Source organism: Ciconia boyciana, chromosome 7 (assembly GCF_034638445.1).
Source record: "Ciconia boyciana chromosome 7, ASM3463844v1, whole genome shotgun sequence".
NCBI classification, from domain to species: Eukaryota; Metazoa; Chordata; class Aves; order Ciconiiformes; family Ciconiidae; genus Ciconia; species Ciconia boyciana.
The window spans coordinates 65,822,197-65,848,057 of NC_132940.1; the positions used below are offsets into that span (position 1 = coordinate 65,822,197).

Consider the following 25,861-nt stretch of genomic DNA (forward strand, 5'->3'; position numbering starts at 1 on the left):
CAAAACACCCAGCTGTAGGGCCTTAGGTGTGTGATGGGAGAGGTGCCCCGAGCCCAGCCCCGCTGGCCCCGTGGCTAGGGGCTCGCAGGGTTTTCTGTACTACCCCACACGCCTGGTGTGCTGTATGGAGACAGGCGAACAAGCAGAGGAGCTGGAAGAAGAGGGGAAGAAATACTTGCTTGCTTTCTAAGCATGGCACTTCTGTATCTCAGCGAGTTGGCGTAACTGTAACTGGCAGTCCTTATTTTAAAATATGGGCACTTCTCTGCTGGAAATGCTATCCTCCGCTGTTTCCTTGATCTGAAAGCTGCAAGGGTCAATACATCAGCACTGAAGTCTGCTGAGTGCCTAGAAATAAGGCGATATCATTTCCAAAAGTAAGTGACCACCAGGCTGCCGTTAGCTCTGCCAGCGCAGAGGGAGAGATGGCTTTTTGCAACTGTGATTTACTGGCAATTGTTGGAAAAGAAGCAAGCAAGAAATGAAAACCCAATATTTCCATTACAGTTTACTTAATAAAAAAATATTGTAGGGAAGTCAGACATCATAAAATGCCCATCTTCTCTCTATATTTACAGGATCATACAATAACTTGAGCCAGACCAGTAATCAATTTTAAAAAGCCCTTTGCAATTGAAGGCACAGACAAGTGAGTGTTCAATATCCCCGTAGCAAACCAGCAGCCACGCTTCACCAGAGCACCCCGAATACAGCCAGGCTGCATTACAGCAAAGGGCGGAGGGTAAAGTACCGACTAAAAAGCTGCTCACAGAGAGCTCTGGAGCGGGCCACTATTTCCAAGAAGCCGTTTTGAACACTGAGCCATTTCTCCTCCAATGTGCCCAAGAACACTTCTGCATCTTCCATTCGCCCCACTTGCAAAACCCCGTCTCTCATTGATATGGAGGATATTTTTAACATCGAGCTCCCGTGTTATGGCCAATCCGTCAGGCAGCAAGTGCTGCCTATGGCAAAAAAAGATCAATTCTGACTAGGTGGTTTCTCCTCCCCTTGACACACACCTCCCTCTCCTCTCCCCCAGCATTACACCCCCCTTCCTTGGCTGCTTCTGGTCCTTCCCATTATCTTAACTTACTACCGGTCCTGCAAAAGTCTGGTTTTACTGCAGATACCATGATCTCCGTGCTAGGGCACAGTCTTGGAGGAGAGGGGCTGCAGAGGACCAAGTCACCCTGCCCAACCGCTCTGCTCCAGCGTTCCCCCCCACACCATCCACACCTCGTGGGCTGTGGTGCCTGGGAGAGTCCCCAGCCTTCCCTGAACCTACACCGGTTTCAGCTCGGTGTCCTACCTCCTGCTGAGCCAATGTACCCTAAGGAGACGGCGTTAGTCCGTGCGAGGCGCCTGCCCATGGGCTGGTGGGTTTAGGGCTACCTCTGGTCCATCTACGCTCCACCTCAGACACTAAGGCTTTGCTCATGCTGCGGTCCCAGTAAGTACCTTAGGAAGCTCCCTATGTTCGGCTTCGTGAGAAGAACTGAGTCATTTCATGTACGAGTCACTTTGGGACGTATCTACAAGAACTTCCTTTAAGAGGAGAAAGTTCAGGCTGCTGCTGAAGGAAATGCAAAGAGAGTCGCTGAGGTTGCGCTGAGAAATACAGGCTCCTTTCCCAGTGAGGGCCATTCCCTCTGGGGGTGTTAAGACCCTGGAAGACGTCCTTCAGCCGAACAACGGCTTGGGCTCCAAGCAGGAGCGGGTACAAGCCTGTGGCCCACTAGCAAGTCAGACAAAATGATGCAATGCTGCTTCTTCCCGGAGTCTGCAACCTGTCCTCCAAAGACATTTAAAGATAAAATGTGCCGTTACAATAGGTGCTAATTTTGAGGCACATGATGCTCATGAAGAACAGTAACTGGTGCCTGCCTGAACCTCCACGTAGCAGCGAGAAGTTTCAGGGAGCAGGAGGGGCACCGCTGTGAAGCCAAACCAGCACTTCTGCCAGAGTCAACCAGCGTTCCTTATTTCTCAGTCAATACTTTAATCTATTTTAATGATTATCAATACTGATGTTGAGTATAATCACCTTGTCTGATACAATTGCTAGAATCTAAAAGTCAACTTGATTTTAATGGTTTATCATTAGGAGTATTATTTAGTCGGATTAAACTGGTCTTAATCCCCCCCGCAGTCATCATTTAAAAGCTGTTTGCAGCACATTACGGTGACCCCCCTCATCACGATATGAATCAATGCCCTGTCTCCATGCCATATATTTTCAGCAGCATCTAGCAAGCAGCCACAGGGATGGACACCGAAGTACTACAAGCTATTAATACTCATGAATCGTCCAGGAATCGTCCCAACCACCATTAAAATTTCCTTAAAACGCACACAGCAGTGGTTGGATTTACCTCTCTTGGTGGCGTTGGGGGCCATTAAGCCCCGACTGACAGAAGAACAGCCGGGAAACGCTCACAAAGCGGGATTTGGAGGAGAAGCTGGAGCATCCCTTGCTGCAGTACTGAGGAGCTTTCAGGGGACGGATCTGGACCCGTCGGAAGAAGGGCTGTGCTGCAAAGGCAGCTCTGGGTGCATCCCTGTCACTTGCCGGGGCCGTGTGGTGCCCACAGTCGCACTTCCCGGTGGCAGCCGCTGCTGATCCGAGCACGGGGTGTGGGAACCAGGCTCTGCCGGCAGCACGGACGCTGCCCCCAGGCTCCCCGAGCCCAGGGAGCACCAGCCTCCCGACCGCACAGCCGCTGCAGGGAACAGGGGCACGTCCACAGCCAAGAGCCGTACCAGCGGCTTTTGGAACAAAACCTCTGGATCTCCCCCAGACCTCGGCCCCGTAGCAGGAGGTGGCTGCGGACCGAGCAGGGCTGCATCACCGCTCCTTTCCCAGCTGGGTACCGGAGCCGCCTCTCTCCTCCCTCCGCAGCAGCTCCGTGCTCCGCTCCCCTGCGCACAGGGACCAGCAGCCCTACCCACCCTTACGCACCGGACTGACCTCCTTCATGTGCGGAGCATTAAACTCCCAGCCTTCTGCCATTGGGGAACCAGGGGAAGTACTTGTGCTGCTGGGGAATTGCCTGTGCTCGCTTTGGGAAGCAGGCACAGCCGGCATGGGGTGCATGGACCCGCCATGCCCTGGCTCGGTGTCGTGGCATCAGCTCACCGCAGCCGTTGGCCCAAGGGTTTTCCATCTCTTTTCCTTGTTATCCATTAAGTCTTCTTTGCTGGCCGTTACCTGAGTACTAATAAATGTCATTTGAAGGGACCCAAGCCCTGGATGTGGGTACCAGTTTCTTAGGGTTCCCTCCGTTAAAGCTTTCATTAACTTAACCTGCAGCTTCTTACACATGGTGCTGCCCAGATGTTTAACCCTTAAACATCTGTAAACTTAAAACATCATGGATGGGTGAATTCACACAAAGAGGCAGCAACAAAGCAAGCGGCAGGAGGCACAGCTGCCATTTTTCTCCAGCACAAGCATTGCTCTGTTAGGAAAATGCTATTTCATATCTGTAATAACTGCTACTGTAACAAACAATGGTTTTCTCTTGCATCTCTGAGGTTACAGAGGAATAAGTAAGCAAATAATGATGGATTAATTAGAACGAGAAGGCCCGGTCGTGGATATTCTTGTCTCTGAGGCTTCCCGGAGATAGAGCAACAACCTTGCACAGGTTCACTCACGGCACGGATGGCAAACGGAGACACGGTGTTGGCTTCTGCTCCTTGAACTTGAAAATAAGGTGGTTTTTCCTGTTGTACTTCTGCTATAGCTGTACACAACCCCCTCTAGAAGGTTTTGTACTAAAAACCTTGTGGGAGCATCTTCTGTTGCTTCCATAAGCTGCTGCAGACCTTAAAAGCTAGTTAGTAGGAAAGGGGGGGAAGGAGATCCTGGAGCTGCCAGCAGTGGCAGCTTTTGCTCCATGCTTCCTACTAGGTGAACCGACCTTGTTTCCGTTAGACTAATAAATCTTTTTTTTTTGTCAGCAAGAATACAGGCATGAATTTAGAAAAAACACTGGCAAATTTACAATTTCAATAGATAGTCAGAAGTGGCGAATTAAGTACATATTTTTCTTCTTGAAACAAGTGATCAAAATCGACGTGTAATGGCCAGGAGTAACTCCATGCCTGGAAGAATTTTCTGTGGACGATGGAGAACTCTGTTAGTTAAATTATTAATTTGTTTAAACATAAAGCCCTGAAGACATTTTAGATGTTTCCTTTAGTTAATGAGACTTCCATGATAGTTAAAAAAATAAAATTTGAAAATAATGCCGTTAATCTTGGATTACATGCAGCACGGGGGAAGAATTAGTAGCATAAAGTGAGAAGATTAAGACACTTTGCTTTCCAACAAAGTAGCCGTGATAGAAGCTACATGCTGTATTTTCCTGTCTGAGATTATCAACGAGGTGATCAGGATCTGCCCTTTAGTCTCTAACCTGGTATATTTGGGCCCGGCTCTAACTTCTTCTGACACGGCAGGGCCTGGTTCTTTGAGTAAGAAAATAATTATGGGCTGAGCAAAGGGATGACAACGGCCTTACATCCTAACAGGCGACAGGAAACAGCCAGGACAACTGTATGTATTTGATCAGAAATCACGTCTTCTCAAGTACTCAGTTAACCCACATACTAAATATTACATATATATGAACTATCAATAAATAACTATCATTGCTTCACTTTTAAAAAGTTAAATGATTTTCCATTAAAATTCTCAAATTAAATCACAGTAACTTTATATAACCCCTATTTGGCTGTTCTAATAAACAGCAGTATGAAACGGGGATAAAAAGACATCCCAAAATAGGATTACATATAGCAATAAAAGGGGAAATAATCTTTGAAGAAATGATGCAAGAATAAATTCTAACTGCATTAAAAAGTAACAAGTCATGGTTTCAATCACCAGCCAGGCAAGAGTTTGATAATCTCATGTATACAGCATATAAATCTGCGAGTACGACAAATTGCATTTTAATTTATGTACTGAAAAGGTTAACTTCTAATACCCTCTACTCGCTTCAGAAATCAGGGAAAACATGTTCGCTCGAAGTACGCACTGAGACTAATGAAGTGACCGACTTCATTGGGGTAGAGCTCGCACAAACCCTCAGCGTCTCGCAGAGCTGTGAAACGTCTCAGAAGGACTCGGCTTTTCACGACACCACTTCGCAAATCCCCTTTGCTCAGCTCTTGTGGCACTGCCCAACACCACCGACGCGGGGATTACCAGGCTGTATTTTCGGCGGGCGGCAGGACGGTAAGACACACGGACCTACAGAGCCGCCGGAACGGGTTTATCCTTCCACGGCACGTTGTGCCGCTGCCACCTAACCCACCGTCTCGCAGTCAGTCCTCACTTGATGGGACCCGGTTCATTTCTAGCAAACCCACAGAATTCAGTTAGTCGTGGAAGCTACTGCTGCAACAGAAGTTGAAATTGAATTTCTGTATACAGCAGCAGGGATGAGATTGCCCCCCCTCCCCAAGCCACCCCAACCCTGTTCCATGAGTTTTTATCAGTGGTACGTGAAGTCCTATACAAGTTCAGGGAGAAAAATGCTTAATTTTCAGTGTGCACTTTTGGCAGCAATTTAGATACGATGAAAGGCACTCATTAGTTTCTTTTCTTATTTAAAAATAAATGTATTATTTATTTGTTTTTATTATTTAAAAGCAAAACTTAAATCATGTCCCTTTAACAGTTATCTGAAATCAAAGGGAATGAGCTTCAGGATAAGCCCACAAGTGTATAAAATGCTCATATCAGCCTTTATAAAAAACCAGCCCCTTTGTTCACAAACTTATATACTGAAGAGTGAATCATTATACGTATGATCAACGAAATATTAACAAGTGTATTCCTTGAGATAATTTTATTAAAGTTTTCTTCAAACACAACACAGCATTGCAAAAAATCCACAATTGCAAGGTACAGTCTCCTTAGCTTCTGATTTTTTTTTTCCCTGTGGTACTTATCTAAACCAGAAGCTTGCAAAAGAAAATGCATGTTGTACAAAAACATTATATGGGGTATATATGACATGAAGTAGTTATATTCCTTGGAACACACAGGTATTGATGTATAAATGCTTTAACTCTTAAAAATAAAATGCATAGTGATACTCTGCAATGAGCTGTACGGGAGGCTCCCACCAACTTACACCAGGATTCTGCTTTTGCATCAATAACGGATCCTCTGCATTGAATTTACTTAATTATAGGATGTTTTTTCTTCTGCTGCATACAAAACTGAGTATGAATAAAAAAGCCCAAATCTTACATACAGTGCAACTGGACTGAGCGGTCTGTAACTCCAGGTTGGGTTCAAGGTACGTGGCTAATCCCAACCACTGTTTTTAAACCAGCCACGCTACTGTTCACTAGATGTACATGTTCATCCAAAAATAAATAGTCATCCCACGCTATGCACTGCATCATGATGGCAAATAAATATTTCTACAGCACCTACTGCTGTGACTCCATATCACACTTCAGGGAGAAACAGCTAAAATGGGGAAAAAAAATCAGGAAAAAAAAATTGTGTCTATCCTGAAACAACACAGTAAGTATTAAATATTTTATATTTGGCATGTCATTTGCAAATAAGTAATGACAAATTAATGACAGAATAAATAATAAAAAGTAAGTAATAAATTTGGTCCCTAAGCAACTGCAATCTTAACTGTTTGTCAAAGTCATCCAAGAGCAAAATCCCATGAAAACAGGGGCCGAATCCAGCCCGACACTAGGCAGTCTCCTCGTTCACCAGCAATGGTTCCACTTCCAGTGCCACTAAACCGGATTGTCTTGCCTTCTGCTGACGATACAGGATGAATTGCACAGTCACCTGTTATTTTTGGGTAAGGACATAATTCACTAGCATACAGAGGTAGCATTTGCAGTACTTGCTTTCAATTAAAACCCAAATAAGCCGTACAGAATAAAAGCAGCCAGCCATTTAGTTCTGGCACAGACTCTGAGTACCACAGTCCACAGAGGAAAGCTTAAAACTTGCTGTATCTAATTCATGTACTGTAGTGTAAGTATTATCCATTTATTTAATCCCGACTGTGGAATTTTCTACATTAGCATATAACCTTTCCCAAATCCTACTTAACGCTCACTTTCAGTACTTCTTTATGGCAAAACGTTGAATCATATTTTACTTGCTACACTAGGAAAGGGAACATACAGAAAAATTCTAACTCAAAACTTCAGATCCCCTTGGTTATATGGCTCAAACACCCATGAAAATGTCCTTTACTACCTCACCCTCATGCTTGCAAGGGTCTTAAGTGTGAAATTTTTAAAAGGAGGTTAATCTAGGAACAATGTGGAATCAAACATATTGCCCTGTACTGCTCCAGCCTCAGTGGTCTAAATACTGCGGGCTGGGCTGAGGGTGGATGCTGGTAAGGAGGGGAAGTTATTAAAAACTTCTCTTAGCAATAGATCAGCAAGGTCTGATCAGAAAGTAAAATTCTCATGTCCTGCAAAATTCTAGGCGGTTTGGTATTTACAAGCACTGGCACACACAACACTATGACTCAATACTTAATGCTGTTTTCAACACAGAATTGTGCAATTAGGCATAATTATTTATTTCTGTTGTAAAAGAGACCATTGGAAATACTGCTGATCTTAAAAGAATTAACAAGGATGTACTTGTCCTTTTTCTTGTCCTTTCTTCCAACAAAATTATTGACATTGAGCATACATAGCCTTTAAATTAAAAAAAAAAAGGGGGTGTGCATTTAGAACGGACGGGAGAGATGTCTTACTCGTCAGAATTTTTGCTAGATAGTTGAGTTTATACTTGAGTACTGAACTTGATACAAACCACTTTGTTTTCTGATAGAGATACCGTTTTAAGCTATAAAGATATCATACAAACCTATCCAGCTATGCCCTTCCCTTAAGTATTCTTTTCTATTGTAGTCTAGGAAATATGCATAGCATCTTACAGCATAAAGATTTCCTAGTCACAGCAAATCGATACGGAAATGCCGTGAAATGCAAAGCAGCAGGTACCAGAGGCCTGCCTTCACAAAGGCAAACCACCACCAGCCAGCAAAGTGGCAATACTCTCTGTACGGCAGGGTTAATGGCTCCTACCTTTTTTTGCTCACTTTGGGCACTTTTTGTCTCTTTTTCTAAAAGATGGAGTGATTTCAGCAGCAGACTATGCTAAGCCCAGCATTACTTGCTATCCAGCTTTGACGAAGGGAGCTTTGAGAAGGGCATTAGATGGGGGGAAGTAGGTGCAGTAGATGAGGTCAAGTAGGGAGCCTCCAACATAAGGATCTGCATGCAAGCACGTCTAAAGGTACGTGGTGTACAAACAAGTGGTCATCTGCATACCCGGGTACCTTGTACAGATTCCAACGTATGCTCATATAAGTTCAGTTTTCATACAGCCTGGATCACCACTACTGTTACACATAAAATCCCATTTTAAAAATGAAATAGTTTCTCTGGGAGGAAATCTGAGACACAGAATTCTAGCAGGAATACTTTAGATCAGTTAAAAGAACTTGGCTGGTAGACAATGGTTGTGAGAAGTTTGAGGCTAATGTATGTAATTATTTATAAAAATAAGGAGAGAGGAAAAAAAAAAAAACTTTCTGGGAGGTCTGGATGAATGGAGAGGAAATTCTCTACATCCTAGGCAGAGCCCCAAGAAATATCCCACCTTCCCAAAGCTTTCCAGCATCCCACCTCTGAGGCCCCCCAACTAAAGACTAGACAGGATTTCCTTCAGAGACAGCAGGTCAGCACTCCTTATTAATCTTTCTATAGTATTATGCGGGGAATGCTTTCTTCTTGGAGCTTAGCAAATTAGTTTTATAGCATATATAGCTACCACTTAAATTTCCTGCCTTTTTCTTTTTTTATAGGCCTTACTGTACTTGCAGCTGAGCACCTCCCCAAGTCTTAATATTTGCACTGGTGGAAAAAGAAACTGTGAACTGGGAATCAAATTTGCTGAAATCATACTGTGGGCTTGGGACAAGCCTGGGCTGTAGCACTGTGTGTTATCACTCTTAGCCACCAAGTTGGCAACAGCAACAGAGCTTTTAAGGAGGAATAAATTATAAACACAAGTTATGTGGAGCTTATCAAACAGTATTTCCAGAACATGTTTTTGTAGCATATGTATGCAGCTGCTCATATTTTTTAAATAAATGCTAAACTGCCAAGACTACTTAATATAGGAACTAACTTGCTGCTCAGGTCTGACTTTCTGGGGGAAATTTTAAGACCTAAGCATGCAGAGAGCCCAAAGTGGAGGAGGCAACAAAACTGACTTCTCAGAGTAAAGTTCATGACAGCCACTGAGCTAGTGTATCAAATTTGTTTCATTAAATTAAACAATTTAATGACAATTCAAAAAACAAAACAGTTTTGAGACAAAAGGGGGTATTTACAGGAGCGCAGAGAAGTTGTTGTATGTTTGGCTGGGAAACTCTCCTGGTTGAATTGTCCGGTCAGACTTATATTCTTTGCACAGTGTAATTAAATTACAAAGCGTGATGTTTTGTACAAGTATATAATGGATTCCAAGTGGTTGCCCAGCAAATCACAAAAGGTGCAAGAGAAGAGTCTGTGTACAACAGCTTGGCTCTCGCTGAATAAACTTTGGCTATCTAGTAACAACCTGGCTACGCTTAATGAAAAGAAGAACACAGTTCTCTGACAATAGGGTGATGTCAAATGAAAAAAAAAAAAAAGGTAAAAATCTTGGTAAAGGGCTTTTTCTGAACTAAACACAAAGCAGAGTTTTTTGGTTTTGGTGGGAGCAGGGGAGGAAGGAAGCAGGGTGAAAGAGGATAGTAGGTTTACAGAAAAGGACAGTTTTCTGGAAAAACTTGCACTAGATTCAGTCTCTCGGAAACTTAGTGATGGCTGCTGCTAAAAGTCTAAGGGCAGAACTGCTCATCAACTGATTTAGTATTTTAAAATATGTAGTATTGCATCCTGGTGTGCAAGTGAAACATGAAGTAATCATGCACATAAAATAAAGCTCTAATAAGGTCCACCATGGAACCTTAAAATAGGCGAACCCGGACTAAGCGTCTCTGACTGACAAGGCGCCCGATCAGGCCCATTTAAACCCTGGGCTTTGTGGTTTCTTGAGAAACTCCAACCACCTTCCACTGCAAAGCAGCAGCTGGAAGGACACATTTCCTGCAAAAGAAAATCGTGTCCAATTTCTAATTCAAATGGGTAATGCTATGAAACTCCTCTTAAAAAGAAAAGGAGGACAATTCATACTTTACAAACAATTGGACACTTCCATTATTTATTGAAAATAACTGGCTAATTGTGCAACCAAATAACTTTGACTTTAGACACCAAGGAAACAGGATGACCGTGTTATCCTGTTAAACTGAGCTGAAACAACTCCAGTGTAATCCTGCGCTAAGTAACGCTGGAGCTGCTGTTCCAGCTACGATCTGGAGTCCATTTGTTTCTAAAAATAGTCAATGCCACCCGTGTCAGATGGAAGAAAAAGAATACTGCAGCAGACACAGAGTAAGTGAACTCTTAATCCTCACTTGGACCTTGAGAAATCAGACTTTACTTTCCACCTAATGAAACTCTGGACACTATCAGGAATAAAGTCTACTAGAATTAGGCAATTTCTGCAACTACTCCTCAAAACAGAGACTGTCTGTTACACAAATGATCAATTATAAAACATCTCCCTCTTAGAAATTAGGACTTTTTGGTTTAATTCCTCTGTTTTCCAAAACCCAGGTGATCCTGTTCTTCGCTTTCTCATCCAACATGACATACCAGTTTGTTAGATTTTTTATTTTCTTGCTTGGCAAGAGACAGTAATGAAGCTCTCTTTAAAAGCATTGACTTCCATACCTTCAGGGCTTCTCAAAGCAGGAGGTCTGCTTTTGTTTTCTCTTGATTACAAATACTTCATACATTTTCAACTAACACTATATACTTGACTAGATTCCTATAAGCTCCTCAACCTGATTTGGAAGCATCTGTTTTCAATATAATTTGAACTGGAGGACTATTAGCAAGATTGGATTCAGACTCCAATCAAGACAGAACCCAGAAATGAATGTCATGTGCACACTGGCACTGCAATCCTGGGGCAGGGTCAGAGAGGGGGGCGGTTTGTGGCCAAGTTCCTTTTCAGAGTACATCATAGAAAGGCATCTGCAAATATGCATATAACAAACTGTAAGGGTCATCAAGATCAAGTTCTAGGGTTTTTTGGGTAAATAAATACTGGCCGGTTTATGTTTCCAGCTGGGGGGCTGAGGGTGGGAGAAAGAGTCACTACTTCGTTCGTGGAACAAAAGGCCTGTGCGCTCAAACCAGCCACATGGGCTAGCAACCCTGAACCCCTAAGGCTGCTCATGCAAAAGAAACTGCATTGTCTCATAAAAGATAAAACTAGAATTTATTTCAAAACGGGCCACGAACCACAGTTTAGTCTCGCCACTGTAGTGAAGTATTATGTTCCCACAATGCCGAATGTTTAACTAAACTGCCCACTTAAATCGCCATGGCTGGAGATGCAAAAAGCACAGATGGCTATTCTGAATGACATTATAATTTAACAGTCCATCCAAAGGCCTGGGTCGGCTGTCCCATCGCTAGTCTAATTGGAGTGGCTTATGAAATTACTTTAATCAGAAAGACAAGACCGATGCCTGGGAATCATAACTTCTGGAACTGTTCCAGGTAAATCTGGTAAAGAACTTCCTTTTAATATGGAATGGATTAACACAATATGCTTCAGCATGGTCCTGAAATCACTCTTCATTTTGTCCTGTTTTATAGGTTGAGTTCATGGAGCTAAGTACCAAGACGTTTTCAGACACAAAACTAAAGAAAAGTCAGAAAATCTCCTCTTTATACTATTTTAAGTGAAATACAAGCTATAGTAACAAGATAAGTGACTATAAACCTACAGCAAACAGTAAGAGCAAGTACCACCACATTACCATTCACTAGGCTTTTAAAGCAAAAGTACAATATTACTCTAAACATTTTGCTTTTAATTTCTTGATCACAGAACGCTAAAGCTCAATCTAGGAAGAGCACGACTAACAATAACTAATATGTTGTGGGCATCTTATTTATGTCCCCTGAATATAAGAATAAAAAATTATAGTGTTTCAATTTTGCTCAGGACTTTCAAGAAACTGGCATGCTAATCTATATAACCGTGTAGTCGGTTAGCCCTTAGCAGGAGTCAATTAGCATAGCTGCTGGTTTTCAGAGGCACTCAGTGTCTCAATACCTCTGATTTTGCCCCGAATCATACAGTTAAGGGTAGCTGCAGCATTTCTTTGTTAAGTACTATTTTCTGAAACTACGTTTGCCAAAACCTCATTGTTTGTCTCTGACGTTAATGCAATCTTGCAATAACATTTACAATTTAACCAAATTCTCAAAGCTATAATTCTATATTTGCATTTAAAAACAAGCAGGTTTGGGGTTAGTTTTGTTTGTTTGGGGTTTTTTTTACGTGTATCGGACAGCAAACGTAAGAAAAACAGCACAATGTACAAAACTCCTCCCCCCAACTTTTAGTATACTACGTATTGGCTACAAGACATAAATTAACTTGTGCAATGTAGCTTTAATGTAGATATTTTCTATAAACTTGTTATTCTTATCAAGAAATATTATTATAAAAAGCATACAAATTATTGTTCAGAAAGAAGTTAAGATTTTATGATCAGGTTAGAATCATACAAAAAATTTTTTATTTAAAAAAAGAAAATCCACTTAATTTCTTATCTACTTTTAACAAGCCTATCCCAAGAAACAGTAAAAGGATACAAAAATGTCTAGAAACAAAACTCCAAAGCTTCCAATGAGCCATGGAAGATGGTGTAAAAAGTAGAGGGCCCGGAAGGATTCAGCAGCTGGCATCTTTAAAACAAGGCTCAGTCCATATGTACAGTTTCCCATCATGGCTAATGCAAACAGCAGGTAAGAGGTGCCTTCTGTTGATCTCCTTCGGAACTAAATACGAAGAAGTTTTTACAAATACAAAGAAATGTTAAAACATGTCTCACAGTAGAGCCAGTTATAGTACAAAATGCCAAAGTCATCTATAACACATCCAAAGACTTTCAGTCATTCTTGTCCATCTCTTCCTGGGCTCTGAATCCTCCGAGCTTAGTACTTTCAGCACATATAACTGAAAACTACAGAAATTGTTACAGTTCTTAGAAGCAGCTCTGGTTAATGTAATCTTTATGTAAGTGCAATCTGCTTCCAAATGATACTTAGTTCTTAAGAAATTTGTTGCTCTATCAGTCTGTTTAGTAGACCTTTTTGAAAATATTGTGGTATTCCAGCTGTGAAGGAAAAGGTAGAGGGGGAATACGAATAGGCTTGGCAATAAACTAATCGCTTCCATAATAAATTCAAATGCCTGTTTACAATTGACAATGTAAAACCTTCTGGGCTTTTGGTAGGTTGTTTTTTTTTTTTTTAATATACTGATAGTGAAGAGGCTGTGGGGGAAAAAAAAGTCAGTAATGGCATCTTTGTGAAAAGGGGCTAAAATTCTAAACTAACTTTCCTCCAATTCTAACTTTTGATCCCATGGTTGGTTACTTAAGGTAGAATAGTTTGGAGAAAGAAAAGGGGAGATATCACTTGCTCATGACAACAACCACACAAAGCATGTTCCTGCTCATATCTAATAAATCCAACTGTGAACATTTCCTCTTCCCCGACCAATCAATCCTCTTCCATCAATCCAAGTCCATCATTTTCCTAAAATTCTCACCATCCTCCTCTGAACAGGAAAAAAACCTGATTTTTTTTCTTTACCATTTTAGTCACAAAAGCAAAGTAGGCTTTTGAGTTCAAGAGGGCTCACTGTTAGGGAGAATCCAACATCTAAAGCAACAGAGAGTATTTTGTAAAATATACAAGTGTACTTAGCCAAAAACCTACTTACATTTTTATACAGCTGAGGAAATCTACTTCCCAAGTAAAACACACAGGATATATAGCCACAAATGAAGCCTGACATTTCCATCATATCAAGAGAGTTCTGAAAAAGAAAGGTACATATATTTTGGCAAGAATGTTTTCAGGCATTTCAGGGGATTAAACTGAGAGTCCACTGGCTGATTTTCTGGACAGGACTCCTTTCAAAGCAGTTCAGTGCTGCTCTTCAAATGACCAAAGAGGGCTAGAAAGGGTTTAATCTTTATCTCACAACAATGCACACTGCTGCGTCATAGCCGTGACCGAGATCAAAACTAGTGCCGGGCTTTAGGATACGACACTAATATGAATCCAGTCCTTCTGCTAAAAAAGCCTGGGCACAATAATTCAAACCAAAACTCGGAACTGTAGCTAGGGCCACTAAAAAAAATGAATCATCCTGTCTGGAAAAAGCAAAATACTCATTTTTCACAGTTTAAGAGTTGTTCGTTTTCTCACTCTAGCTGTGTTTTGAAAATAAGCTGCTTCCCTGCTGGGCAATGTTGCTGGATTACAATTATTTTACTGGCATTAGTATGGAGACCATAAAATTGCTAGAATAGCCTGTGAACTTTCCTGCTGAAATGACAGCAGCAGCAGGTACAATTGTAATTTTCCACTTTTATTGATTTCACTTGTGACTGTGCAGTCTCTACATGGATGTCTACAGTATTTAACACAAGCAGAAACACAACACGTATACATGTTATTTCGCAGAGCAGCACATCCTAATGACCCAAGGGACAGAATAAGCCCGAAACACAGGAAGCTGCTAAAAGCAGCGATCTTATAACTTCTTTATTTTGGGATGTATGGTCCATAGTTAAAACATCCACATAGTGCCACATTTACGATTCCTAAATCATTGTTAAAAACGTCACCCAAATTTCTTTAAAGCTCAGAGTACACAGTCTTTTCAAGACACTTTTGGGGGGGATTTTTTTGAATGGAAGCAGGTAAGAACTTACATTACTCCTTTCGATTACTGTACTCTGGTCTTGGTTTCTTAGTAACAGCTGACAGGGTAAAATAACACAGAGTGCTATACACACCACGATCCAGGTTATACAGCAATTCTTCAGGCTTTTGCTGCCTAGAATGACATACAAATAAATTAGCTGAAAAATAACATCTGCTGTGGATTTAAGGTTACTTTTTGTTTGCAATATAAATATGTAAATTGAAAGGTACAATTTCATGTATCTTTTTCTTGGCAGCAATGTAAGTCCACTTCTTTCTTCTGGGCTCTGTGCCCACCCCTGCTCACTATCATAGCTGTGTTGTGTCTTTGTGCAACAACTGAGGGTAGCAGTGCAAGAACAGGAGGGGAACTCCTTAAATGGGTATTGCTACCAAGAGAGAAAATTTTCATACTTAGCTTCTCTCTTATATTAACTCCTAATAGTCTACTCCTAAATAACAGCTGATAAACAGAAAACTGCTAAGTAGAATAGAATGTAACAGTTTCTTTCAGCACATCTTGATTAAAAATTGCAAAAGCAAGGATATTTGAAATTTAAATTAGCAAAAATATCTTTAAGATAAATATGTAATCTAAGTGCTCTGCTGGACCAGTCTCTATGTCCATGGTTAGCTATTGAGCCTTATCGAGGCTCACATATTCAAAGACACAGACTCCATGTAAGCAAGTCTCCACAGACACCTACAAGGCAACTTGAAAATGGCAGACAAACCTACAGAACTCTGGAGCTATGCTGTCTTCTGTATCTACAAGATGCTGGTAAAGTCCTGCAGTCACTGTTACCAGTGGAACAAATTGCTGTACGGTGTTAGTAAGTCTGTCCTGAAGAGCTGTAGCCTAAATAATGCAGACTTGATAGTGCTGTTCCACAGGCTGCACTTTGAGAGGCAAAATTGACCAACTTGCTAGGGTAACTGCTCCAGAAGTGGGTATTGAAAAACCCTCTTTCACAGCTTTAATCACAGTACCATGCCTCCCTCTCCAGCTATGCAAACCATTGAGCTGAAACAGGCACTGGCAGTTAAAACGTACAAAAGCCTGTGTTTGTTTTCAAGAGTAGCCAGCAGGAAGGAAATATCTTCAGCACTGACCTATCTCCAGGTTTATTATCAGTTCCATATTGAATGAATCTGCTTTATCCCTATTTAGTCTGCTGGGCAGGCATCTGTTTTACTTCAGCTTTTTGTTACCTCTGCTGCACCATGGATTTTCTTTGATACTTTGGGGTTTTTTTTATATTGATGAGTTAATGTTTTTGATTTGATACAATGTGAACAGAGCTTTCTGTCTGCCATTTCAGTCAAAACAGTAATCCATTGGTAGGCTGAATACGACAACTACTGCCAGGATTTTATGAAGCACAACTCAAGTAATTTCATTCCCCTTGAATATGTTTTTTAACTGTATGTATTGAAACAGAACACATGACGATGTCAAGATATTTTATGCTATAAGCAAATAAAGTCCGGTTTCAATCAACATGGAGGAAACTAACTGAACCACACAAAGAAATAACGCTTGCTTTCAGCTTATACATATATTTAGATAGCTGTAAGTAGATAGTAAAACCATGGACTAAGTTAAAATATGGAACCAGATTCCACAAAACTACCGCACTTTGTATGTCTATATAAACTGAAAGTACTACATGAAAAATATTTACGGATATTATGTGGGTTAAGAAAAGAGAAACGTAGGAAGGCAGAGAAGAGAAAGGGCAGGATTTTCACAAGAGCCTGAGAAAACTAGAAGCAACAGGCCTAACAACTTCAACCAGAATTTGTGCACTCTATTTTTGATCCCTCTGAAAAGAATTTATTTAAACACTGTAGAAAATATCACAGTAAAGAGTGTGCTACGTTATGGAGAACATCTTAATTGTTGAAAAACCTTACATGTTGTCATCTTCTGATTCTTGAGCTTATAGTAGACAAATTGTGAAATCATAATTATATCCATGTTAACATAAAAAATGGCAGTGACAATCTGAAAGAGAAGATACATTTGCTTGTTCAGTATATGAATAGATCAAAATACCTTAACTGCATGGAAATTTTGCTTCATAATTGTAATGTGAATGACAAATAGCGAAGCACTGTCAAAAAAAAAAAAAAGAAAGAAAGTGTTTCCAGTACAAAACAAGTTAGACTGCTGCAGATGAATACAGTGTAAACCTTATGCAACAGGGACTTGCTGACACAATCGCAATAGCTGGTCATTTTCCAGGATGCATAGCACAAATTCCTGCCTGGGCAGACTGATAAATCCTTCCTGCCCAGAAGCTTAAGTCTGTTCCACCTAGTTTCCCAGCACTTCAGAAGCTACTAATCTTACTCAGTGCCTCTTCTCTCAGTAAGATTCAATTGACGTTGTCTCTTCCCCATTTCATAATGGGGAGATGGAATGGTTAGCACCACATGTTAAGCTGTAAAAGAGAAGACAAGTCTGTCTGCCCTTGGGTCCATCTCCAGCTTGTGAAAAATTCTGCAAGTGGCTGACACATACCTTTTTCTCCTTTAATTAAGAATCAAAAATAAAAACCGCAGATAAGAAAGTTTCGGACACAATTAAGGTATTGCTGAAAACGACTGTTCCCTTCAGAGAAACCCTCCTCTTAATGAAGAAAATATATTTTCAAATTAGTCAGACGTTAACAGCTTTGAACTGTTGAACAGAATTTCCTTGTTAATAAATAGTTGTCTTAAAAAAACCAACCAAACAAACAAGAGGAAGTTTAAAGAGTAGCTGTCCCAAAACAACGTGATCTATTACAAGCTAAACAACAAAATTTCCTTCCAGCCCCTTCCAGCCCTATTTGCCCTGCAAGCTTACTTTGAAGCTGAAGCTCAGATGACAATTCCCCACTTCATTCATCATTGAGTAACAGCCAGTAAGTCTCTTTGAATGTTAATTACAAGTGTGAAATGGTTCCTATAACATGTAACAGTATCAATGTTCCCAAATGTTTGCGGAAAAAATATTTGGGAAATTCTTACTTATTTTATAGATGGGAGATCAGTGAACAGAATACAAAACTATTTTATTTCCCAGTATGTAGTTTGCCGTGCAATTTTAAGTTATCCTAGAGTTTAAAGAGACATTTTGAAAAGGATAAATCAAAAAGTAGGAATATTGACAGATTACCTGAATTGAGAGTTGATTTGTTAAATAGCAGCCTATGAAATTTGTAAGATCCCCAGCTATCCAACACAGCAGAAAGCCCAAAGAAAGCGCTTGATCCACTCTTCCATTCTGACAGGCAACGTAGATTTGACTGGCAAAAATTCCAGAAGTAATTGTAAAATAACATAATCAAAAAATGTTTAGGAAGCTCAGAAGTACAGAAATACTCAGATTTCAAAATCTGAATAAAGAAAGATTAAAACTCTAACCACAAGAGACCTATCACAGCAATACTCCACTTACCTTTTGAAGAAGAACTCAGTATCACTATAGCTCACCGTGCCTTATTCTAACATACAAAAGACTCAAATCACAACCTCGTTACTCTTTGCATGCACTCCTTTTTTGTGGCCTGCACTGAAATACCATTTTCTGGACACCAGAACTATGCCATAAGCATTTTATATTCATCTGCTGTAAATACCAGGCTTTAAAATACTGAAATAAAAAAACCACCATTACTTAACATAGAAGGGCTAAGAATAAACAAAGCTTCTAAAAGAGTTGACAACTACACTTATGCCTCTAAATTGGAGAACTGTTATTCAGATTCACAATGGGGACTACGAAGCAATCCCAAATGTGAGTCCATTAGACATATCTTGATGAATTCCATGCTTACTAACATGACAGTTTTAATGTAAAGTCCTCTTTCAACTAATATTTCTGAAGCTCAACAGCTTACCAAGAGTGGTTTTATTTTGCTTTATTTCTATAGCTCTTTTACTAGTTCAGTAAATTATATCCCCCTTACAGGGACAGACTTTGGAGTCAATCCCATTTTGTTTCAGGCGTTTTCACCTGCTGGGAGCATTTCTACTTTTCCTTTGTCATCTCCTACCTACATATTTGAAACCTGAAGCCAGTGCCAGCGACCAAACAGCAGCTGATTTAGCACTACCAAAGTGCTAACTCGTGCTGTTTCTGACCTTTTCTTGGTCCAAATTTCTTTGGCAAGAGCCAGCACAACAGTACTGGTGACATAGCACATGGTTTAAATAAACACTGAGCCAGCTTTTGCTGCAAGTGTGCCTGCGCGTGCACACACATCTCAGGGTGGAGAAGATAAGAGGGAAGAGGTGATTTATTCTCATTTGCTCTAAGTGGCAGAGATTAGTGTCAAGTCAGTACAACAGAACAGTACATCAAGCGCATTTGTCAACCACTAAATATTGTTGCAAACATGAACAACATGCTTCTCTGGCATATTATATCTGTATTATGCAGATAGAGAAACATATCCAAGATAAAATTTTTTTAAAAAGGCAGCTTTTGAAAAAGGCTTCAGGCAAGATTACTCATGTTTGAATCTGAGGACTGCTTAAGACTTTAAACTTACGGTAGTGCAGCAAACAGAAAACAGACAATGGAAATCAGTCCTATGACAACGCTCCAATACTCCCACGCATTCTCGACACATTCTTCTAGGAGATGCCAAATCCATGGTGTTCCATTTATGCACAATCTCCTCTTCTCTATTGGGGAGATATTGAAAGCATGTGTATACAGCTGAGAAGCCATCATTCCTGGACCGAGATTCAATTTCAGAAGTTTATTTCTGCCTCCATTTTTACCCCATGCAAATCCGCAAATCCGTTTACCAGTGCTGAATATCCTCTGTGAAAAGACCTCTGCATCCAGACAGATGCTTGATATCACAGTTATTTCCAATCTCATAAACAAACCTGCCAAACGCAAATAAATACAGCCAGTGTGAGTAAGACATTAACTGTACAATGCTTACTTATATTTATTGCTTACAGAAGAGAAGTTAGACTTCCAAGAACGAAAAATACTTTGTGGTCCATCGCATTCATTAGCTCTTGACAAATATGCAACACTCCAGATTTATATCCTATAGCATTTTAGTCTGAGGTTGTGGTAGGCTGAGACTGCCAGTTATACTGAGGTGCCAGCAATCTGCTACAGGGTAAAGTAAACCAAGCAATTTATTTGCCCGTAAGACCAAAACTCTGATTTTCACATTCAACATTATGCCGATAAAGTAACGGTACTTTCTTTAATGGTACTAGCCCAGATTCTGAATGCTCTGCTCACACTTACAAAACATAAATATAATGTTGCTTCCTATGCAACTAATTTCAGGATAATGTTATGAAAAATAAGTCACTTATGACTCAGATTCCAGATGAGCTCTAAGGTCTACCTGAATCTAGCTAGCCCATCAGACTAACTAGCGATTCAACATAGTGTTAAACAGTTTGCATTATTTAATACTCCAAAGCAAAGACAGAAAGCATAAGAAACTTGCACAAGGCAAATGTAGGGTACTCCTGCCCCCAAAATCCCCAGAATGAAACACAATAGTACAATACGGCTTAAATTTTAAAGCAAGGGAGGGTTGGGTTTGACCTTTAAAAGTATTATCTTGTAGCCAGTTATAACAATTCCGGATATTTCTTGCTCCTGCTGAAATATCCATCCTATTTGGAATTTTAATATTTACTTAGAAGGCTAACCGCTGCAAAATTGAAGAAAATTTTAACAAAAATGCAGAATTATCTATTAATATTCCTTGAAACTTCCTGCTGACAAAAACCAGCTGATATCCTATTCATTCTGATAATAATTTAACTCCTCTGAAGGTTAATAATGCCCTATATAAAGGAGTCTAAAATCAACTAGCTATTAAGGAAAAAAGCCAGAGCAAATGCCCTGTTTAAAAAAAACAACAACAAAATAAGTACTATACTAGTAGGTTCACCTGTTTAGTACTTAAAGCCAGATGTAGAACCAGTAACAAGAAAGATGGTGAAAATTTTTAAGACCATTTGGAACATCTCAGATGCACAGTGAATTCAGGAAACAGGAAGAAGTAATACTGAGGTATAAGAGCATCCCTCTAGAAGTGAATAAAATAATGCAGTATCTCACAGACAACAGTCCACAAGACCTGATGTTTGTGGCTGGGATTTTTTTATGTTCTTCACTCCACACACATGGGGACAGGGCTTGGAAAGGCTGACAATATACCCGTTCTGCAATGTAACAGGTTGGAGCCACCCTCATTACACATCAAACTACTTTCAAATCTTGATAAAGTTTCACAAAGTTTGTTTTCATAGAGCATCATTCACTGTAAAGTTAGGACTCACTCTGCTAGTCATTGAGAAACCTGCTTTTTCTTTTCACGAGACTTCAGGTATCTGCGGCGTTAAATGCTGGAACAAGTTTTCTGCAGAAACTGGCTGCCTCTCAAGAGAACTGTCATCATTGGACCTAAACGAATTAAACGATAAAAAAAAGAACATGTATGCATACACTGAGAATTCACCTTAGCCTATTAGTTGCATTCAGCTTATTGAGCTTATACCGGTAAAGTTGTTAGACTTTGTAGCCATCTTTGAAAATAATTTTTAAAGTTAAAAAAAAAGTTGCAAGTAATGTTTCAAGTAAGCTTTCCCATTCTGGTACTCTGCAGCTGAGCAGAGTTCTACCACCCACTAAAAAGGGAGAAACATCAAAGCACACATGCTGCTTAAGGAGACAGGTTTTAGGCATGAACTTTCAACCATTCGTAAACACTGTAACAAAAACCTTATACATTTTATTAAGCTTCATCCCAAAATGCCCGTTTCAAGATAAGCAAAATAAGTCAGATGTAAAAAAAAAAAAATTGAACATGGTATTTTAAAACCATGTCTGAAAAATTAGGTTTAACATGGTATTTAAAATCACATTTGAATATCATAACTGCAGTTGGATTCACACACGCAAAAGTTCTCTTATAAGATCAAGGACTATGTGGCAGCAAGTCTAAACAAGGCAATTCAGACTCAACCACCTGATCTTATGCTACACCCTGCTCCGAAACCCTGCAGCTATTATGGAAAACCAAACAGTTTAAAAAGCCGTAGGAATTAGGCAGGCCACTTACACTTCCCAGATGACTGAAGACTTGAGCTTTGGCCTCCTGCCACACAACACACGTAACACATTTAAAGCATGTGGATATTCTTGGGTTGTTATTACTTAACATTTACGCAGCAGAATAACGTCCTTGTTGCTAGTCCTTCTGACCGTATTTTTCATCTTACTATAACTGCTATTTTTCTTAAATCCTCAGCAAAATACTCTGTCCCAGTAAGAGCGCTATCACCAAAACAAAGAAGACCACCAGTGGCTAGCACAACTGGATGCCATCAGTTAAATATACTGGCCACAAAACCTGAACTCCCCCTGCCATGGCTGGGAAGGCAAAAGGCAACAGTGTCAGTGTTTGATCTTCAGTTATGTTCACACCTGGACTGGGTGTGCCATATTAGGACATACCCCTTCACCAAATAAGCTACATCTTCTGACACCAAACTATTTTATAACTATGTTTTCAACTCAAAAGAATAATGGTGTTTGAGCTAGACCAATCTAGATGGTTTCCTCCCCAGATATATACAGTCTTGCATAGATATAGTCTTGCATTGAATTTTTCCTCAACATTTAAAAAAAAGCTTTTACTTTTCTATTGTTGCATTAAATGCTTTCCACCTGAAAACAGGATAAGGAGATTGCTATGACATTTCTTTTCTTCTTAGAGTATTTAAGCTGTCAATGATGAGAAAGGAAAATAATATTAAAAGGTGATTTATGTTCCTATAACAATTCCTTGCCTGTAGCCTCATATTCTTTCTTAGATTACTGCCCAAATACTAGTTACTACCATGTGGAAAAATTACAGTAAAGGTATTATTTTCACAGAACAGTTAACTTGGAACCTTGACATTGTACCTTTCTGAAAAGGTTTAGTGTTTGTCTAGCTAGAAATAAAACTGTTACGGTATCAGCAGCTTGAGACTCCTGTTTGGACACTCTTTTTCGTATTTTAATCCCTTATTCTGGAGTAAAAATGTGCAAACAGAAATAGTCAATGGTTTAAAAGTGAAATCCACTTCATTAAGAATAGCTTCACAGTGCAGACGAGGAAAAGCAAGCTTTCCCTGGAACTTGGGAGACTCGCCACAGATTCTCTGCCTCTCCAACTGCCAAGCTGCTGTGAACATCCATGCGTTCTGGCTGCTGCGCGTTCCTGGATGTCAAATAACGAGACACTGCTAGTAATGTGTAAAGATGTCAGATACGCGTGATTGGCAGATCTGCAAGTCGTCTAAATAGCAGCTAATAACAGCTTGAAATCCAAAAAGATGTTCAGTTGTACAGTATTCATAATTTAATTACTCATGAGGAAAAGAAAAAAAAAAAAGTGGAGCTAAGCTAAGGAGTAATTCAGGGCTTCTGAAACACTTCCCAATATTAACCTGGTCATCACATTTTGTCTCCAGCTATTCTCTAAACACATTTTTACACAATCCCAGTTGTGAATGCTGCCTCTGAACTCAGAGCTGTTGATAAAGAATGACCAATTTTTACCTAGAAACCAAGCCCAGCTCTAACAGAACACTTCTTATAACTTAGAACACTAACTTAGCTTATAAAAAAACCCCAAAACACATAAGGAAGCGCCTTTCCTCAGGAGAGTCCAGCAGGCCTCACAGCCCAAAAGCCCCCGGGGGAGCACCAGGCCTTTCGGGAAGGGGGGTCCATGAGGGGCAGCAGTTTCATGGCCTTGTGCAGGCCCTGGGCACCCGGCGGGCCTGTCCTCCCGCACCCCAGACGGCGACGGCACTTGGTCAGCAGAGGAGAAAGGGGAATGGGGAAGGCAACGTTAAAGGAATAATAATTCAGAATGACTTTAAGAAAGGGCAGTGGCTCTCTGGTTCCACGCAGATGGCGAAGCGTGCTCGGCAGGGAGGGGGCTGTCGAGGGCCGCAGCCCCGGGGGACCAGGGCGGGCCCGTCTGGGGAGGCGAAGACACGCACCCGAGCGGGGCAGGCACCGACCTGGCGAGGGCTGCTGCTGCTCCGGGGATCCGGCTGGGCGCGGCGGGCCCGCCCGGCGCCGCACACCTCTCCCCACGCCGCCGCCACCGGAGGGCGGTTTCGCCGCACGGAAGACCCTGCGGAGAGCGAGGGGGCCACGCTCCCGCGCACGGCGGCCGCCACCCGCCGGAGGGCGTCAGGGGAGCCCCGCGGCCCCCCGGCACCCACCCCGGCGGCTGCCCGGCCCGCGGCGGGGAAACGGGCCGGAGAGAGAGAGAGGGCCGGGCCGCCCGCCCCTCCCCTTCCCCCGGCCGGCCCGCGCCGCGCCCGGCCCGCCGCCGCCATGAGCCGCCACAGCGGCGGGGCCGCGGCGCCCTCTGGGGGCGGGCGGCGGTGCCCCGCTCCCGCCCGGGCCGCCCCTCAGCCCGGGCCGCCCCTCAGCCCGGGCCGCCCCGCTCCCGCCCGGGCCGCCCCTCAGCCCGGGCCGCCCCTCAGCCCAGGCCGCCCGCCGGCGACCGAGAGCCGTAGCCCCGAGGCCGAGCTCGCCCCGAGGAAGGGGGGCAGATGTTGGCGTGGTGTGAGGAAACGGAGGCTGAAGGAGGCAGCGGCGCTCCGAGTCACAAGGAGCGAACAGCCACACGCCTGCTGTTATGACAAAACTTGGTAATCTTTCTTCTGCCTTTCAGGTGGAAGGCCGGGGGGGCAGCTGACACAGCCCTCTACAGACAAAGGTGCCTGAAGTGTCAGCGTATGCTGACAAGATGCAAACAACTGTGGTATCTTTAAGACCTAGGCAGTTATGTCAGTGGTGCTACCCCTCTTTTATACAAAACCATCGCTTTCAGGCCTGTATAGTGCACATACGCAGAGCAGCCATTGGGAGAAATAGAGAAGCGAGGTTTTGCCTGAAGAAGCCCCTGGCCATTCATTTACCACAGGGGTGAAGCCAATGTTGCCCTTTGCAAACCCAGCCTCTGTTCCGGACACCGGATAAACACCATGGTGACCTTTCCACCGCGGTGTTAGTGCCCACTGACTGAGCCTTGGTGGCTCTTAAATGCCGCCTTTTAATTTGATCAGTAATGGCGGTTAGTGATCCGCGATACAAAGAAGTCTAATGAACAGTCCTGGGATCTTTGTAGGATATGTACCTTTGGACATGAATATTTTGAAGTATTTTGATAGGAAAGAGTGTTGTATAATTTACTGAATTTCTAATATAATTTTACTTTTTATTCTCATATAGGCTCATCATTTCTGTAGTTACTGCAGCCTAGCTAATTAACACAGGGCTGGGAGAATGATTAAAGGAAGGCTCGGGTATCTGCATTGTTCTAGTTTAATTGCTGCTCAAGCGATGATTCAGTGTTGGTTTTTGCAGTTGAGCAGCATTTGTCTGGCACTGTGAAATTCCCTGTTTATGTCCATGAGACTCATCTGTTGTTGATGGGCAAAAGCATGCAGATTTGTAAAATTTTTAGGAGCATACAGACTCGTGGAAAGAATAGATGTTGCTACATGCCTTACAATGTTTTGGCTGAGATGCTCAGGTGGTGCCTGTTGTTGCAGAGCCTGCCAGCTGGTCTCCTCACCTGTGTAGACACAATTGGGTCTCCTGGCTGGTGCAGAGCGGGAGAAGAGGGGAGCAGGCTGGAAGGAGCTGCCTGTGCTGGCAGCAGGACTGCAGAGGACTTGTTTCCTACTGCCCCACTGCCTAAAGAAAAGCCCTCTCAGTGTAAGTAACCCACATGGTACCTAACCCAGAACTGCATGTGAACCCAAAGGATGGAAGGGCAGCAACTGGAGACACCATGCAGTTGACTGAAGGGGATAAAATAATCTGCAAATGCTCCTTGTAACAATTTATGAAGGGTAATGGAAC

The 25,861-nt window shown here is 41.8% G+C and overlaps 1 protein-coding gene across 3 annotated transcripts; it reads right to left on the reverse strand.

Annotated features, from left to right (window-relative positions):
• Positions 1–5,849: 5,849 nt before the first annotated feature.
• Positions 5,850–24,311, reverse strand: LOC140654390 (lysosomal amino acid transporter 1 homolog). Of its 3 annotated transcripts, none has more exons than XM_072867631.1 (10): positions 24,001–24,311; positions 21,262–21,385; positions 19,720–19,830; positions 19,485–19,620; positions 18,107–18,236; positions 16,858–16,948; positions 14,949–15,073; positions 13,949–14,044; positions 12,814–12,999; positions 5,850–6,838 (listed from the first exon to the last, which is right to left on the reverse strand). In XM_072867631.1, exons 3-10 carry the CDS (start codon positions 19,820–19,822, stop codon positions 6,737–6,739), a joined length of 969 nt encoding a protein of 322 aa, XP_072723732.1. In that variant the 5' UTR covers positions 19,823–19,830; positions 21,262–21,385; positions 24,001–24,311; the 3' UTR covers positions 5,850–6,736. The 3 variants fall into 3 exon arrangements, with proteins under 3 accessions (XP_072723732.1, XP_072723733.1, XP_072723731.1); XM_072867632.1 differs by having other exon boundaries at positions 19,747–19,830; positions 24,001–24,309; XM_072867630.1 differs by having other exon boundaries at positions 19,485–19,830; positions 24,001–24,309.
• Positions 24,312–25,861: the final 1,550 nt, after the last annotated feature.

Excerpts from the sequence above, each read along its gene's own strand:
- LOC140654390 (XM_072867630.1), bottom strand. The coding sequence starts at position 19,822 with ATGAGATTGGAAATAACTGTGATATCAAGCATCTGTCTGGATGCAGAG. Across the intron at positions 15,074-16,857 it reads GAATCAGAAGATGACAACAT|GCAGCAAAAGCCTGAAGAAT; the intron begins GTAAGGTTTTTC and ends ATGTCATTCTAG. Across the intron at positions 14,045-14,948 it reads CAGTAATCGAAAGGAGTAAT|AACTCTCTTGATATGATGGA; the intron begins GTAAGTTCTTAC and ends TTTCTTTTTCAG.